Genomic DNA, 18,572 nt, shown 5'->3' with positions numbered 1-18,572 from the left:
TATTATGAAATAAATGTTCTAATATATTTAGTTAGATGGGGTTAAGGTCAGGGTTATATGCAGATCTGCTGAGCTGATTTTATGGCCTTTGCCTTGTAAACAAGGACCATTATTCACAAACGTTGCTACAAGGTTGTTAGGGTGCTATTTCCTAATGTATTAGATGCCAGTTCCTCCCACCTAATAACATAGGTTGGAAACTTTATAGGCTCATTTAGGTAATTTTAGACTCTCTGTGTTTAAATGTACCTCTTTCTGAACAACTAATGAATAAATACATTTAAAAATAGATTTTTTTCACCTGAACTTTGTTTTTTTGCGCTCTGCAGAAGGCTTTGGAACATGATTTGGGAAATAAAGATACAGAAAAACATAGATGGACTTCTATCTGCATTGAGATGTGAATACTTGAAGCCCTAAAATTATCTAAACATTTTAGTGGTTTTACTTTTGGGTGTATTTGATCAAGTCCCCTAAAGGTAGCAGGTTGTTTTATGGTAAAAACTTTCCATTTAATAACATGGTGCTTATTTTCTGAATTTTCTCTTTATTTTCTTCTCCTTTTTTCAAGGCACAGTATGTTTAGATATAAACCCGAATAAATTAGACTAATTACAAAAGAAAAAAAAAAGGCTGGTCCATCTTTTAGAATTTAAACCTCTGTGTTGTGAAATAAAATGTCTAGAAATTCTATTTGAGTAGTCATAAAATATCAAAAATCCCAATTAAAGCTGAAGACCATCTATTTGGATTCTGTTCAAACTTTTTGAGGGTGGTGGAGCTTCTAAAATTCTCTATAGTATTAAGATATATTTTTATGTGACAGTACACAAAAGCATAGGGACTAAGGTGTCTACGTACTTTTGTTTTCACACCACCAGATGGCAACAGAGCACCACAGTAGGAAACCATCACACAGAAAAGGAAAAGCCAGTCAGCCAATCGCTTGTTTCTTTATTTGTTTTTTGTCAAAACACACAGTTTAACCATACTGCTTTTCACTCAGTGTATTATTTGTTCCAGTTATTACTCGATTCTTCCTCCACAGGCTGAAGGCAGAACAACATGACTGACAGACTGTACGACTGAGATGAAGATCAGAAGAAAGGCTCTGTGTGTGACGGCTGTGTGTGTGTGTGTGTGTGTGTGTGTGTGTGTGTGTGTGTGTACGTGTGTGCATATATGTGTGCAGGCATTTGATTAACATCTTCGATTAGATGTCCACTTAACAAGTCAGATCCCCACCGCCACCCCTTCATGGCCGGGGGAGGGTCCTGAAAGCCTCGGCCTCCACCTTAAAGGTCACTCTGCAGAGGTCAAAGGTGATCACACACACACACACACACACACACAAACACACACTAACGCACACACCAAGAGCCGTTCTCCCCCATTTCCTCCCATCTCTCCTGTCCAGTCAGTTTCTCTGCCCTCCTCCATCACTCGCTTTCTCTCTCTCCCTCTTCTTCTTTTTTTCTTCGCCTCTGCTCTATTTGAAATTGATTGTCTCTACCATCACAAAGACACTTGGTTCTGATTGATTGATCGGGAAGGGAAGAGGGAGAGAACATCGACACTGGGGCTTCCAGAGCTCTGAGGTCTGTCTGAAGGAGAAAAAAAAAATAAGCAAATGACGCCATTTTGATGCACTGGAAGGAAGGAAAGAAGGAAGGAAGGAGCCGTATGTCAGCTGCCTGTCTGCCTGCCTGTCTGTCTGTCTGTCTGCCTGTCTGTCTGTCTGTCTGTCTGTCTGCCTGTCTGTCTGTCTGCCTGTCTGTCTGTCTGTCTGTCTGTCTGTCTGTTTAAGCTTGGGCCGGCTCCTAAGGCAGACAAACATCCCAGACCGATCAAATTCAGACTAACAGATGAGCTGGAATGAAACTCACACAAACTCACACTCAAACCTGCATGATGTAACGATACAGAGATGGAAGTGTTGGGGTTTATCACACACAAAGGGAAGAGTTACAACAGGAGGGGAGAGACACAGTAATGAACCTGAAACACGTACAAATACACAGATTTTATACAAACAGCACATAAAAGACACAGAGCCAAAAAGAATGTAAAGATTATTCGGAAACCAAAACCCAGTTGTTTGTTTTCCCCGTTTCTCCCCCTCTCCTCCACCTGTAGAGGTACAGTTCATCCTGCTGTTTATATACATTTATATAGTATCCATGCATAAAAGAATCGCTCATCCCACCCCTAATGACAGAGGTGCTTTGATTGGTTCTCTTTTTTTAATATGGGAATCACTTTAATACACACAGGAGACAATCTTCAAACACAAAGTTAGCCCAAAAAAAAAAGTGATGCAAAACTGAAATGAGCGTGTCCTTGATGCAATGTTTTTATCTTTTTCTCAGATGTTTTCTTCTCCTACCAATATTATATCCTTTCCTACCTTTTAATGTCATCCTTATGCCATTTTCTGCACCAGTCTTTCGATTACTTCCAAAAAAGGACACCGTGCAAATCTACAAACATAAATAAACTCAAAAGATGCTGAAATCATACAACAGCTTACACTTCAAACGCTCCTTTAAATAAATAAATAAATAACCAGAACAATCATTTTTGCTGTGACTTCAGTGTCACTCTCATTGCTAAACATTGTCATTATTGTTTCACTACATTAACCTTTACAATAAAGATTTTGAGGTATATCGAGATGAATTGTCTACACATGCCTGCCTTGTTGTAATGCTACCCTGGACAGAGGGACCAGCGGAGAGGGCTTTGGATGGGCGGGGGTCACCAGTGGGCATCATGTGTCTTTACGAGACGGAAGGTGGAGAAATTTCTGCACTGATTCCTCATTGGTTGATAGTAACGTCGGTTCAATTTAGAGGAAGGCCAATGAGACAGAGTAGGGGGGCTTTGTAAACAGTCAAATACACACACACACCTACACTCGGATTACAAATTACACAAAAATATCTCTGGCTGGAGTGTGTGTGCATGTGTGTACCATAGAGAGGACTCTGTGAGTTGTAGTCTCACCAGGATATCCAAAGAAACAACAAAAAGGGTGAGAGTAAACAATCTTTTCCCCTCTCTGTGTGAAAAAAGGTGCTCTTTGAATCAGAACAAAACTTATTTTTTAATGTCATGAGGACCCCTTTACCCAGTGCGTGCCCTCCGTTCACTTTGAACATGTGTGTGTTCATATATGTGTGTGTGTGTGTCATCAGAGCAGTCCAACCCCTGGTTGAAGGAAAAAGGCACTCAACTCTTCCCACACAGCAAACACCCCGTTGTGTTTGCCGTGTAGCGTGACTGCTCTGTGGAAGTGCAAAACCTGCACGTCTGCATCTGCGTGCGACTCTGCGTGCGTGTCTGCATGTGTGTGTGTTTGATCCAGTGTGAACACAGCAGGATTGAAGTATCTTTGGTATTGATGGCCGTGTCACAGTCGGCGTTTTTTCTGTGAGGTAGCCACACAAACACACGCTAACGTCTCCACCGCTAACTCTCTGCTTCGGGTCTGAACTTCACAAATCTGCACTGAAAAGTTTCCCCCCCCTCTGGACTCCTGGAGGAATTCCTAAATGACACCTCCATCAGGAAATCTGTTGTAGTGCACCACTTAATGAGCAGTTTATGGAGGAATGTCACCTTAAATGGTTCCTTCCAGTCTCATGATGGGCCTCTGATGCTCCTGCCTCCCCTGCTGCAACCCTTCTTCCTCCTGTCTCCTCTCTAATATGATTATCTCCCGCTAGAAGATGCTACACAACAAGTGGCTTTGCCCACAAAATAAATAACAGGAATAAGAACAATTCAAAAAGACACAAAGAAAATGAGGCGGTTCTCATGGTAACCAAAGAACACCATCAGCAGAGGAATGCAGCGACAGTCCAGTTCAAAGAGGTCAAAGTTTAGAGATCAAGGAAGAGGTCCTTCACGTCCAGACAGTCCATCTATTCGCTCACACAGGTGTTCACAAATATGCACAGTTTGTCACTTGTGGTATCCCTTCCTTGTCTGTGCATAGGATCAGTCTATGACATGTTGATTTGTCTTTTTTTTTGGTTTGTTTTCGATCTTTAAATTTTTACATTTTGTCGACAAGGTGCTTCTTTACATATAGTTTCAGCACAACATAGCACAATAGTCACGAGAGAGAAACCATGTGTCTATGGTACTATTATTACCCGCATCAATAGTTAAGGAGGGGAGGAAATGAAAGAAAGACACATCGGGGTGGGGGTAGCAAGAGAGTAGATAAATAGAGAATAGATAAGTCGGAGAGAAAGAGAGATGAAATCAAAGAGTATTTACAGTTCATTGTGTTTCACGTTGATCACATCAGTGTTTTTCTGAGGTATGGAACAGGCGACGTGCCCGTTTAGTGCTCGCAGTTTGAAGTTTGTAATGACACAGACCAGACACAGCGGGGCGCACGGCGACGGAGAGGCCTGCGTCTGTTCTCTGATTATCATAAAGAGGCAAACGTCATTGGCACTCGGGATCCTATATTGTGACATTTGACCTCTGTGTTTGGCCACTAGAACAGAGCAGACCCCCCCTCCCTCTATCGCTCCCTATACTAGAGGACAAGGCTCTCTAATGAGCCCAGCGTCGTCCCCTGTTTGATTGTTCTCCTTTTTGTAACCTGAAAATAACCTCTCAAGCAGCTACACAGTCTATGCAGGCAGCCATACAATGAGTCTTAAGAGACGGACATTCAAATATGTATCAAAGGGTGTGAGGATGACCACGTTTTAGTGTTTTGTCTGGGGTTTGCAGGGCGACACTTTTGCGTATGTCGTGTTTTATGTGCGTCCTAATACAAATTTACACTGCAGGCTGTAATGTTTCGGCCTGCTGGAGATATGAAGCTGAAACTACAACATGAACGAGGCATGTTCACGTGTTGGTTTGAATGGTCAGCAGGTGGCGCTGTTACTCTGACGTGGAGCGGGGCTGAGCTACTGCAGGGGAATTTTTACGAGCTTGGAGCACATGGAGCATGTGAACTTTTACGCACATGCACACGCACGACACACGCGCATGCATGCAACGATGCAGAGCCACGAGGTGGTGTGCGGTTGGGACCCGCAGAGAGCGTTTCACAGACACTTGACACAGAAACGCAGCTCATCAATCAGCCCAGCAGATACACCTGCCGTCTGATTTCTGGCTGATTTGTGAAGACCGCTCAAGGTCTTAAAGCTACTGATTCCCTGAAGCAAAAAAAGGGGGGAAGAAAGCTCTCTCTTCAAGGCTTCAACGCAGACCCACAGTGCGGTGGGCGGTTTTCTTTGGTTTTCAGGTGGATTAACGGAGAGCCACGTGTGATTGTTTGAGGGAAACTCTCTTAAAGCTACTGGATTTGAAGTTAGCCCCATATACGCATGACATTCAGATTGAAAAGAAAAAGAAAACACATAGAGAGAAGATCCGATTCACCTGCACAAGTCCTCAGCACTTTGCGCAGATGAATCAGGTCTGCAGTTAAACACCCAGCAGCTCTGCACGATCTGAGCCCACTGCTTTGAAGTGAATGAAACCTCTGCAGCCAGCCAGCGTCAGGCCTTGGAGAACGTGGTGGCAGAGGAGGTGCCGGGTTGGATGGGTGAGGCGCCGTTGTTGTTGTTGTTGTTGTTGTTGTTGTTGTTGTTGTTGTTGTTGTTGTTGTTGCTGCTGCTGTTTCCGTGGGGCGTGTGCGTGTGGCCGTGGCCGTGCACCCCGTGACTGTGCTCCTCTGTGTCCCAGCGGTCCGGACAGCGGCGGCGTGAGTTCATGAAGAAGTTGGAGACGGTGGAGAGCTCCAGGCCCAGCTGCTGGGAGATGGTGAGCTGCATCTCCTTGGACGGGCGCCGGTTCTCTCTGAAGATGGCTACCAGGGTGCGACGCTGCAGGTCGGTGAAGACCAGTCGCTGCTTCTTTGGCACCTGGTTGCGCTCTCGGCCTCGGTCCTCCTCCTTACGTTTACAGGCTGCAGGCAGAAGGAGAGGAGAGGTAAGTTTCATCATTGTCATCATGTAAGCTGAATACAAAATGCAGAACTGGGTGGTTAAGAGAGCTGCAATCAGTTCAACACATATCTTTGTTACTGGGGGGGTGATGACATACAGGAAGGAACCAAAGAAAACAAGACAAACAAAATGGGAAAGGGTGTGTTTTTGTGTGTTTAAGTGTTGAGAGTCCTAGTGCTTTATTTAATGTGAAGTGTAATTGATATAATATCAGGTTCTCAGTCATCCCAAGAGCATCAACTACTCCCACTACTCCATTAAAAACATTGGTGCAAGATTTTTTTTTAAGTCCAATTTGTTGATTTAGATAAACATTTTAAGTTGCAAACATTGTTTTAATAGGTTGTGTTGACATACTAATGTTGCACTAACCTGACATTGTGTGTAATGTAAACTCAAATCCCTGCATTAGCTGATTTAAAAGCAATTTGAGGTTGAAGTAACTTCATGAAATTGGCTTGACAGCAAAATTTTTCTTTACCAAGAGGTTAGGATTTCAAGTTTCCTCCCTTATCTTGACAGGCCTGGACAACTACTGTTAAGACCAGTAATTAAACGTACTTTTGACTGTAGAGTGAAAACTAATCCCTCAGTGTAGTTTGCTGATTGAACAGAATTTTATTAGAAGTTGTCATAACTCTAATAGTTTGATGCCAAATTTTGCTATTTGTGTCCAAACAGCTTCTATTGGCTTCAAAGAGAAGTCCAGGATTAAATTCTACATATAATATTGGAAGAAAGGGACATTTGAAAGACAAATAAATAAATTAAAAAGTACATCTAACAGAGACAGGTTAATAAAGAAAGAATAGAAAAGCAGAGATGTTGAAAGCAATACCTTTGGGAGTCAACACTGGAGACAGCAGTATTGAAATGTTTCCTCACTTTCACTAAAAGTCAAAAATGAAAGATGCTGAGGCTGACGATTTTAGCCTCAACAGAATCTCCTCTAAAGCAGAACTTTGGGGTTTTAAACCACCTTGGCATCGTTTTATGGTTATGCTGGTGATTTTTAATATTCTGACTGTTGTATATTATTTATTGTTAGTAGCTGAACATGTTCCAAGTGTTTAGATTGATTTCTTACCTTCCAGCAGGATGTTGTTGTCTATCAATAATAACTCAGGGAGTTTTAAGTTGTCTTAATTTTCAGGTCAGATCTGGAATTGTACAATTTTTCCCTTTATATTTTACTTTTTTCCCTGCATTTTTAAATGAACAGATGTCAATATTAAAACAAATAGACTGAATTTAAATGTCAGATGTAAAATAAAATTGCAAAAATCTAGGGAAAAAAAGATTTTTACATTTTTTTAAAGGTACATCCATCAATTTTATAGGTGAACAAAATATGTCATAAGATTTGCGATGTAAAGTTAGATGTAAAAACTCATATTATACTTGACATGATAGAAAATTAGCAGATTTTTCTCTTTTTGCTATTTGAAACAGAATACCTATTTTTAAAATCAGTATTCTGAAATTATTTAAATTTTTTTCATAAAATTATATAATAAAACCCAACCAATAATGGCCCATTAAAGCAGCATAAAGCCGGATTCGTTGCATTTCAAAATAATTCACCATATTTACAGGTAGTTTCATTGTTTTTTACACATGTAAATATATTAAATTAAAGCTAGAAAATGTATCTTGCTTATGAAAAATTTGTTTTAGTGTGAGGTAGTTATTTTCAGCTATTTTACAGTGTTTTTTGGGTTCCCAGGTGCAGGAATATTATATTTTTCCTTTTTCTTTATTTTTTCTTCTTCTTCTTCTTTTGTTTTTTTACAGTGCACATTTTCTGTTGGTGTGTTGTTCACAAACACTCCAAGATTTAAGACTCGATTGTTAACAGCTCATTCTTATACAGTCAGACAACAGTTCAGTTTTCCACCACTAACAGATTCATATTTATTATATATTTTGTGGATGGATTCAGTTTCTTTACAGCAGGTGGATGTGAACACCTAGATGTCGAATTGTCCTTGAACGCTACACTAAAGAAACTAAATTGTCCATACTTCCGGTAACCTGAAAAAAAGAATTCAGGAAGCTAATTGGATGAATGTCAAGCAAGTCTGAAATCATACAAGTTCATCTTCAAAGTGTGGCGCCATGAGCTGAAACTAGAGGAAATGAAATGAGTCTCAGACCTGCAGGGCCTAATGAATGATCTACACACTGTCAGTAAAACACACATTTAATGTTACCTTAGTTGCTGAACATTTATTTGTCAGCACAGGTGGCAATAAATGAGCTTTCTGCGCCTAAAGATAAAGAAATCCCCTCAAACAAAGAGGCTATGGTGGGCAGGGTGTCTGGCCTGAGGGTCTGTGTGTCTTGCTGAAACTGGAGGAGCGTGATGTGAAATGCTGACAAAGAAGCGGTCTGCCGTGGCTGGATGCACCGTCAGTAGGCTCGGCTCTGGCTGTGGAGACTGGAGGGAGTCTGTTCTGTTCTGCTGCCCTAAAAAGCTGCAATGATCGATTTTCCGCGGTTTTCTCCCGAACACGTGGTCCAGTAATCAGGGCTCCCTTCCCCACCCGATCGATCCCCATCGATCCGCGAGAGCGAGGTGTGTGTGTGTGTGTGTGTGTGTGTGTGTGTGTGTGTGTGTGTGTGTGTGTGTGTGTGTGTGTGTGTGTGTGTGTGTGTGTGTGTGTGTGTGTGTGTGTGTGTGTGTGTGTGTGTGTGTGTGTAGACGTGTGCGCGCGACTCGCACTAGGGAGCATGGCTCGCGAACGCGCTTTGTGACAGACAGATGAGAAGAAATTGTTTATCTGTGGAAGAACAAAGGAGATGTGGCGCAAAAGAAGAGTGGCAGACATCCAGTCTGGGAGCTCTGAGGAGGAATAAGGGTTGACTCTCAGATAGAAAATCACTGCTCATTTCTATTTTATTTTTGCATTTTGAATGCTTAAGTGCTCGTGCACAATGGAGACTGAAATAAGCAGCGGAATTATATTAATGCCAGGCTTGGTGACTGTTTGGAGAGAAAATAGGGAAGGATGAGAGGAGGGAGAGAGGATAAATAAGGCTGGCTGCAGTGTGGAGGTGGTGTATGCAAATGATTGATGACTTTACAGCAGGTTTAGACAACAGCAGTAAACAGATTTGACTGTGAGGTGGGGATCAATATGAATGTGCACATGTGTATGCATGCCTGTGTGTGTGTGAGCGTGCATGCGTTGTCATTGTTCATGTTTTGTTACTGCAAGCGAAGCATAATTGCAAAGATATTTTTCCTCAGCCCCAGTGCAGGTTACATCTTTGTTCCCCACATCGGAGCCTCCGCAGATACATCACTCCATCCCTACCTCCACTTCCTCAACTGTTTTCCTCTTGTTGTTTTTCTCAATTGTTTTAATTTGCCCTCAGATTGATAGCCCCCATATTGATTGATCCGCACTTCAGAACCATTTCATGGAACGTTTATTCAATTGGTTCAGGGCCCAGCCATGCCAGAATCTCCTCGAGGCTCTCTAAGTGCTGTCTCAAACCAAACTCAATACTCCCTAATGTAATGACTGAATGCTAGTGCTAATATAGTGATAATTTAATATGTAATGCCTGTTTTCGAACAACTTGTGCTACCGGCCATTTTACAATGCCAACACCACTCTGGTTCTCCTCCATCAGCTCAAAAGGGAACTGAGCAGGGCCTGTAGAGGGAGCAAAACACAGCCGCCATCCTCGCCAATGGTACCAGGGAGTTAGCACAAGGCCTGGGCCTGGTCAGTACATATTTCAGATAATCAATAGGTCAGTTTCAAATGAGACTCCTCTGGCCTCCTGACCATCCCCTGCCACAGCAATGGATAGGACCACAGGGAAGGAAGAGAGGGAGCTGCTCATTAAAGCCGCCTCTCTAGAGACAAGAACCAAACCGTTATGGGCTATCTTTAGTTGCCTCATTACCAAATGGGCTTTTCTGAAGAGACAAGCGGTGGCGCTCAGCGGTCTCAAGTGGCACTTGCTCGTGTCGCCTCTTTCATATGTCCTGGTGTCAACGGCGCCAAAGGTATCAGGCAACCGCCACTTTGTTTAATCTCAACCTCTCACCGATCCAAAGATTAACTCGCTGGCTGTTCAGCATGTTAAGTGGCACTTGTGCCTCATTTAAGAGCAGCTCTGCTTTATGACTTAAGTGGCTGCTATTGTTTCTGCGTTTCCCTTTCAGTGTGTGGGCAGTGTGCACACAGGCCGGGCTGCTGCAGCATATATGAAGAGGGAAAGGGCAGTAGTGTGCTGGTTGGGTTTAGTTGGTTAAGTTGCACATGAGAGACTGCTGTGGCTCTACATCAAGCAATGACTGACAAGATCAGAGACCTATATTTACATGTTGTCAGATGTGAAAAATGCTCTGTTGGGAGCAGTCTTACATCTTTTCTACAAAAAAAAGTTCAAAAATAATTAAAATGACATGAAATCATTCTGTTTTTATATCGCAAATCCGACTCAAACTGAGCTGCAAATTCAGTTTCCAGTTTCTGTTCCCTCAGTATGTCAGCAATATGGCCTCTGCATTAAATCCTGATACTGCATCCATGTGTTAAACTGAGATCTAAGCTGAGCAGGAGGAAACTTTATTCCTTCAGCAGGTGGATGTGGAAACAGCCGTCCAGTTTCAAACTCTGCACATGCATCCGAAGTGGAATAACAACATGATAAAACACATTTGGAAGTGAAGGGGGCTTTAAAGTTCCCACTATGACTAATATACGAAAACAGCTGATTGGAGTTACACAACAGCTGCACTATGAATAGGATTCTGTCTGAAGACACTCTGTCTGCTGTGTTTTGAAATGTTGAATGTGCAGGAGGAAACATGAGCTCCTCAGATATCATCTCCTCAGGGTATCACAGTGAGATTCTGGAAGCCAATAAGTGGATCTATCTTTATCGTCTGATTTGGAGAAATGACAATGCAAATGTGTGTTTCTTTTCTTTACTTCTCTCTATGACATGTCTACAATCTGACACATAGTTAACATCAGTGGTGGTGTTCAAAGTGTGTGAATGAGTGTGTGAGTGTGTGTGTGTGTGTGTGTGTGTGTGTGTGTGTGTGTGTGTGTGTGTGTGTGTGTGTGTGTGTGTGTGTGTGTGTGTGTGCGTGCAGATGGGGCATGAGGGGCAGACGGTGAACTAACCGCACCGTGCTGCTGCTAGTCGACGCCTGGACGGACGGATGAGATCGGGCTTTGTGTGCGGTGAGACGGGCCCTCTCCCGCCCTGGACGGACTACTGCAGGCGAGAAACAGTTTGGTGTCAATCACTCTCTGTCACACCTCTCAGATGTACGCTTATTGATTATATTGATCATATTATAGGCCTATTCATTGCTGGGAAGTAGGTAAGAAAAAAAACGCCCGGATGCCACCCGTAAACAACAACAACACAAGCGGCGGATTGGAAACCAAACCGTCCCTTCATCCTTAAAGATACTCTCCATTGATCAGGATTGGGTTATTTGAAAGCTGTCGTTTCGTTCTCGGTTTTAAAGCCTGTGTGTTGTCCTGTTGAGACGACTGATCGGCAGCTTTACAGCCTCTCAGGTATCGGCTTGTAGTCTATAAACCGTCTGCGAGTTTCGCGCTAAATGCTGTTTTCATACCTCTCCGCTTTTCCTTAGCAAACTGTGAATCTTAATTATTTTTACTCTGTTTTTATGGCACTAAACAACTCACAATTAAATGGAAAATTTCTGTCCAGAGAGCACAGGCTTCAATCTAACATTCGCGTATGATTTTGTGACTCTAAACACGGAGGAAAAACTAAAAACGAACCACTGAGGGAAAGTTTCAAAGAAAAAGCAGGTTGTTATAAAATAAAATCATGCTCCATTTCTATTAGCTAGAATTTCTTTTATAAAATATGTCATTAAGGAATGTAAATAATCAGAATTTTTGGTGCAAAGGAATGTGTTATACTAGATTTATATTTGTCGTTTATTTTTAATGCTCTAATTTTGAAAGTGCCAGCCTTTAATTTGACGAGAGCAACAATGAGCGAAATATTCAGATATATTCGGTCTGAATCACATCTCTATCAACACCGACAGACTGCACAGTGACTTTGAAAATTTGAACTTAACGAAAAATACATTTATTTTTATATAATCACTTCTTAAGAAACAACAGTTGTTAATTCGACAATTAATTATTAATTTATATTAAAAAAATGTGTGTCGGTTTCCCCTCGTGACCAATAATTACAAGAAACTAAATGGGGAAAAAAATATGTGGTAATATTTCACTAAAAATACCTCACACACACCCACACACAGGTATTCTCTAATGCTGAAGTAAGTTCATTTATGATGACGTTAGAAACCTAACAGCATGTTATTCATTCCTGGCTAATTTAAAATGACTTAAGGGTTTTGTTGGTGTGATGCTATGTGATATTAGAGGAAACAATAGTCATCCAAAGTGTAAACAACAAAGAAAAGCTGTGCTGAAAATTCTAAATTGACAACTTTAAGAGATGGGTCAAATCAAGAAAATTACTATCTGTTAATATGTTTTGATACATTTTAATTCTGATACTAAAGAGATTCATGCTCAAAAGCAGGATATAATACACCTCTACTGTCTACTTTCATCCATTTTCCAACAAAACCCATCCTACACACAGCTATATTTTCATATTTAGATAGAAATAATGATTTGGAACACTATAGAATATGGAATTAGCTTGTAATGGAGGCCACAAATATCTAATTTATGTCATTTTGAATATTTGCCTGGAGGCTGTTTTGCAGTTTGCATGAAGCTCTGCAAGTATTTAGAGCGTTTTCATACTCGTGTCTCTCCTGTAGGTTTCCCAGCACATTCGTTCTCATTCATACCGAGTGTCAAAATATTTGACAGCGGTGTGCCAGCACTGGCTATGCAAAATGAGTCCTGTCTGCTCCAGAGAGAGATGACCAGAGAGCAGAAATGAATTAAGGCTGGAAGGCGAAAGATCTGCTTTGCCGATGCTGGTACAGAGCCAGGAGAGAAAGAAGGGGGGAGGCAGGGAGGGAGGAGAGGAAGGAGAGAGAGAATATGAGGGAGCCGAAGAGAGCAGAAGAGAGGAAATCAATACCGATTCAGAGCGAGTCAGATAAGCCTGAACAATGTATAGTGCAGACACACTCTATAACCCAGTCACACACGTGCATATGGAGGCACTCTCACTCACGCACGCGCGCACACACACACACACACACACACACACACACACACACACACACACGCATGTACACGCATGTACACGCATGTACACGCATGCACGCAATGAAATGTGCTCGCAGGCCTCCATAAAGACGCATTACAAACCCCATAAAGCATAGCAACCTTTAAAATCAAATGACATCACAACCTTGGATTGCTTTGAGGATTCGCTGACATGAGCAGAAAGCACTCATTACTACATCTTGATAGGCAGCTGGATGCTCTGATGCCTTTTGTCCACTGGAAGACTCTCTCCGGCTCTGCTCTTTTTGATGTTTGTGTCAAAATATCAGTCCTCCTGCTCTGATTTCAAGCCGAAATATCGGCGGTTCCTTTGTTACAAAAATCAGCAGCCAGGCTTCTTTTCTAGGCCTCATAAATACGTTCAGATGTGAGTTTTCTCAGCCCTGGAAGTCTACATCACCCCTGCTGGTGTCAGATGTGCTGCTATTGATATTTCGGAGGATGTTTCGGGGTGTAAACAGCGATTTTCAAAACCACTTACACACCCTCTGCCGTGGTGTTTAGGCAGGAAGACTGCTGTGTGGTCCTCGGCTGTTAACCACAGATTTGACTTTGCTTACCTAGAAGATGCTGTTACAAGCGCTAACACTGCCTCTCTCTTCCTTCCCCTCTCGCCTCTGTCTCCCTTATACTTATCAATTATTAAGGTCGGTATTGATCCTTTCACTACCTTGCCTCTATCTGGCTGTTCACACAAAGCCCAAACCTGCCTGCCCTCGATCAATGGCATCTCCCGGCTCCTGCAAGCTCTTTCTTTTTCCCACATGTCAGTTTTGCTTTTCTCGCTTTTGCACTTAAGCCGGTTTGACTGAACTTTTGTACATTTCCAATTTGGCCCATTTAGGTTCCTCAGAAAATATGAGAAACTGATATTAATCTTTCATGGCACGAGGCAAGTTTGACAGGCGTTCAAAGATGGAGAGCAGGAGGGGAAGGATGGAAAATGGCTTTGTGTGCAGCATTGTTTGACACTCATTCATCCTCTCCTTGTCCTCTGGTCAGTGTTCTCTCTCTCTCTCTCTGTTTTTGACTATCTCCTGAAGCCAAACAACCTGCCTGCCTGTTGCCAGGTTAACCAGTGAAAGATTAGTGATATTATTGTCATGTGCTGCAGAGAGGAGGAGGAGAGAGAGAGAAAGAAAAACAGAGAGTGGAGAGCACCAGGGAGTGGGAGAGAAGGGGGTTGGGAAGGGGAAACAGCCTTATTGATCTCCTATGTGCAAAGCCAGGCAAACACTGAAAGGACAGAGCAACACTATTAATGACACTCACAGCCTCAGCTACTAATCCTCATCTATCTATCTATCTATCTATCTATCTATCTATCTATCTATCTATCTATCTATCTATCTATCTATCTATCTATCTATCTATCTATCTATCTATCTATCTATCTATCTATCTATCTATCTATCTATCTATCTATCTATCTATCTATCTATCTATCTATCTATCTATCTATCTATCTATCTGTAACACATTGCATTATTCTTTCTAAATCTAATGTCTTATGTTGTTGATTTTCTAACTCTTCTGGACTATATTATGCTTCCCTGAACCCAGTAGGACCACTGCTGGTTCTGCTCCTCTGAGTTATGAAACCAGCAGTGGAAAAAAATCACATGTAAAAAGTGCAATTTTAAGGAAAAATGAAGTAAAAAATATGGTCATTTTTTCTTCCTTTGTGTTTTTACAGCTTCAAAAAGTGTATTTTCTCTCTCTTTTCCTGTTTATACTGGTCCATGTTACCAATCCCCACCCCAGTTGCAATCAATATTTCATCAGAACAGTTCGTGCAGCTCAAGGTTGCTTTGAAATAGATCCGGAGGATCACATCGGCAGGGCTGGACTTGGATTATACGATAGTAGATTTCATGTATTTGAAGTTCTTTTAAAGAAAAACTGTAAATACATAAGTTTGGGTTGCTGCATGGATGGGAGAATATGATCAATTTAAAAAAAACTCAATGAAATGATGAAATTTATGGTCACCTAACTTCACACAATGGAAACACCTTTGTCCTTTTTTTTTTTTTTTTTTTTTAAAAAAAAACAGAATCACACACCAGTAATGCGTTTCCTACCTGTCCGTGTTCTAAATTTAGAGCTTTTACTACAGAGTACTAAATGAAAAGCCGGAGAGACCGTGCGGTTATTGCGTCTTTCAGCTCCCGATACGAGTATTGATCCGTGTGCCACATTTAAAAGGGAGAGTGGGAACTGGAGTATTGATCAGGCAGCCTGGGGTCACCCCGCTTTCTCCCGCGCAACTAGTTGTGCCCAGTATCCCCACACCTCCTCCTCCTCCATCTCTGCCCTGCGTGTGTGCTGGGCACGGAAAACAGGCGTCGAGGGAGGAAAACTATTTCGAGGTTTATTGTGAATCAATCGCGATTTGCTATGTGTCGATCAAAAATATAGACCTGCAAATTCAGTTTACAACCGCCCGCAAATGTACACAAAGCAATAATGTTATTGGTTTCTAGAGGTTAGAATTAAATGCTAATAGATTTGTTCTTTCTGTGCATTGGCTGTGTTTGTTTAAGGTTTTAGGGAATCAGGATACAGTTGGTTTTTGTGGATGAAGCCGCTGTGCCTCTGCGCACTTGAGCTGTCCGTGGTGCTGAAGCTTTTAGGCCTCTTCTGCGCAAGTTTTAGTTGTTACTCAGGATCTAACGGTGGGAGGTGACCGGGCTGCTTCCTAACTCACACTGTTTTAATGTGAAATAAGAACACTCATGGGACTGTGCCTTACCGGCAAGCCGGAGCGCAGACATCCGCTGGAACTCGGGCTCCTGCAGCCACTTCCACATCCTCCTGAAGGTCTCCCGGCCAGACTTGAGCTTACTCCAGGGTTTGGGGTTCCGTAGTAGGTCTGACAAGGTGCCCTGCGACCGGCTTAAGATCCTCTGGGCGAATATGGCCTGCGGGATGGAGTACCGCTTTAACTCGGCCGTTATCCTCTGAGCCACCTCCTTTGTGTTGATTTCCTCCGCCTGGATGCCGGAGCCTGATACTCCCTGGTTGGCTCCGTGGCCGTGCCTCTCCCGGTCCCCCAGCATCACCGCGCCGTTCGCCTGCGAGTGGAGGTGACTGTGCGGGTGGTGGTGCATGCCGTTGAGGTTGGAGATCATGCCGTGGCCGTGGCCCCCTAAACTCCTGGCCAAGTGCTCTTGGTCGCTTCGGGACAGCATTGACGCGTGGGACTCGAAGCCGGACACCGGGGAGAGCATCTTGGCGTCGGTGGAGAGGTGCGCGCTGGGACCGTAGGCTGAGAGCGGCTGCTGGGAGTTGTGCAGGGAGCCCAGCCCGCTGGACAGCGGGGAGAGCGAGCCGTGGCTCATCCCGGGCACGGACATCTCTTTGGGGTAGTGACTGTACAGGTTGCCCATGGAGGTAAGCCCCCGGTGGTCGTCCCGCATCAGCGTGAAGCTCCCGCTGACGTTCCCGGTGGAGAGTCGTTGATGGGCGGCAGCGTGGTGGTGGGAGTGCGGGTGGTGAAACTTATCCGCGACGGTGGATATCGGAGGTAGATGCTGCAGGGGGGTCAGGGTGGTGTAAGTGTTACTAAGGCTCATCCCGGTCTCACACATGCTGATGGACGGATGGAGGTGTCCGGATAACGCAGACGGGTCTGTCCGGTAGTCCCCGCCAGTCCCCTCCAACAGCGAGGCCATACCGGAGACCATGGCTGACCGCCCACCGGGAGCGTGCGAGACCAGATTTCTGGGAGTGGAGCTGGGGGACGGCGACGGCCGAGCGTGCGGGGAGCTCATGAGGTCCCCCGCCTGGGAGTGCGAGGAGACGCTGTGAAGGTTCTCCATGGTGAGCTCCATAGCTGAAGGATAAACGTTCCCTGTCCCTCCCTCCCACCCTCTCCCCCGTCTCTCCTCTCTCACTCACTCAGGAATACGCGCTCTTTCTTTACCCCTTATTTAGCCGTCCCGGAGCAATAAAATGACCAACCCGTTTGAACGCCAATCCATTGATTAAAAGGAAAATCTCCGATCGATCCGGTGCGGTGAAGAGAAGTTCTGTTGTTTCCGAGGCGGGTTCAGAACCGAGCGACTCCGCGGCGTCGTGGCGCTTTATGCATTCATGTGGTTGGGAGCTCTCCAGGGCTATATCTCATCTCTGGTCCAACAGCGCTTCCACTAAGAGCAGGTTGAGCCGCGTGTCAGAGAGATGGGAGCGCGCCTCAGTGTATTTAAAACGTGGGGCGGGCACGAGCAGAGTTTTCTAAACAGTCTTCTTCAGTGGGGGGAAGACGCGGCTTTCGAACCTTTAACTTTGGTTATCTCTGTGTTCCAACTTAACTTGCATCTACTTATTGTTTTGAAAGTGTGAACTTACAAGTGCCGAAGATGACTTTTAGATGTGAGCAGATGTGCGCACGCGTATCCGGGCCGTACCTGTGCACGTGTGACAGAAACAGACAGGTGATGTCCTGACGAGCGATGTGCGTAAAATACAGTCCGTATCTGTTTTACGCACGCAGGAGTTCCTTACAGATAAACTTTGTTTTCCCACGGACTGTATGGTTTTGCATTTATGCGCTTAGTGATAAACCTGATCGAAGTATTGATTGACAGAGATTAATGACGTGGCGCAGGCCGGTTAGGGGGGGTTGGGAGGAGGAGGGGGGGTGAAGGAGGTCACAAAGTTAGGATCCCAATGCTGCAGGCCAGAGACAGAACAAACGCACTTCACCGCCATCAGAGGGTAGATTTGAAATAATATTCTGCTACGTATTCCATATCGTGCACTCAAAAATAAAACAGTTATAAAAGATGTTGCGGCAGATGAGGAGGAAGTGAGCTTCTAATTTACTAGAATTTATGGAGGAACATTATGCAACAAACAAACAAAATAAAGGCCTGATTTTGAGAGGTATCAGCTGTAATTTAACGTTGAATCAAAAATTTGGATCACTACGATGTAAAGCTGTAAAGTGTTGCGGAACTTCTTACTACGACGAATAGTAATAATCATAATAAGCTGCTGTCTTGACGTGTTATTGTCAATTTTACATGAAACTACATTTGACTTCGGGCAGATATTTTTTGCTACATGTCCATAATCTCTCTGCTCACTAACTGAAAGAAGGAAATGGACACTCGGACAGCTGCAGGAGCAGATCGGTGCCGGTGACTGATGCTTTTACCATCCGCTTCATTCAAGCATCCAGCCGATATGCAGATGCTGCCCCATTTAATCTGACTCTCTCTCTCTCTCCCTCTGTGTGTGTGTGTGTGTGTGTGTGTGTGTGTGTGTGTGTGTGTGTGTGTGTGTGTGTGTGTGTGTGTGTGTGTGTGTGTGTGTGTGTGTGTGTGTGTGTGTG

General features: G+C 43.6%; 1 protein-coding gene across 2 annotated transcripts; it reads right to left on the bottom strand.

Moving 5' to 3' along the window:
- Nucleotides 1–929: 929 nt before the first annotated feature.
- On the bottom strand, nucleotides 930–17,403 carry onecut3b (one cut homeobox 3b). 2 transcript variants are annotated; one of them, XM_035950796.2, is made up of 3 exons: nucleotides 15,987–17,403; nucleotides 11,146–11,234; nucleotides 5,718–5,947 (listed from the first exon to the last, which is right to left on the bottom strand). In XM_035950796.2, the coding sequence occupies exons 1-3, from the start codon at nucleotides 17,065–17,067 to the stop codon at nucleotides 5,849–5,851; spliced, it is 1,269 nt and encodes a 422-aa protein (XP_035806689.1). In that variant the 5' UTR covers nucleotides 17,068–17,403; the 3' UTR covers nucleotides 5,718–5,848. The 2 variants fall into 2 exon arrangements, with proteins under 2 accessions (XP_035806688.1, XP_035806689.1); XM_035950795.2 differs by lacking the exon at nucleotides 11,146–11,234 and having other exon boundaries at nucleotides 930–5,947; nucleotides 15,987–17,401.
- Nucleotides 17,404–18,572: the final 1,169 nt, after the last annotated feature.

Source organism: Amphiprion ocellaris, chromosome 10, assembly GCF_022539595.1.
Source record: "Amphiprion ocellaris isolate individual 3 ecotype Okinawa chromosome 10, ASM2253959v1, whole genome shotgun sequence".
In the NCBI taxonomy this organism is placed as follows: Eukaryota; Metazoa; Chordata; class Actinopteri; family Pomacentridae; genus Amphiprion; species Amphiprion ocellaris.
Note: the sequence above shows the minus strand (reverse complement) of the source record. Positions and strands in the feature narration are given on the sequence as shown.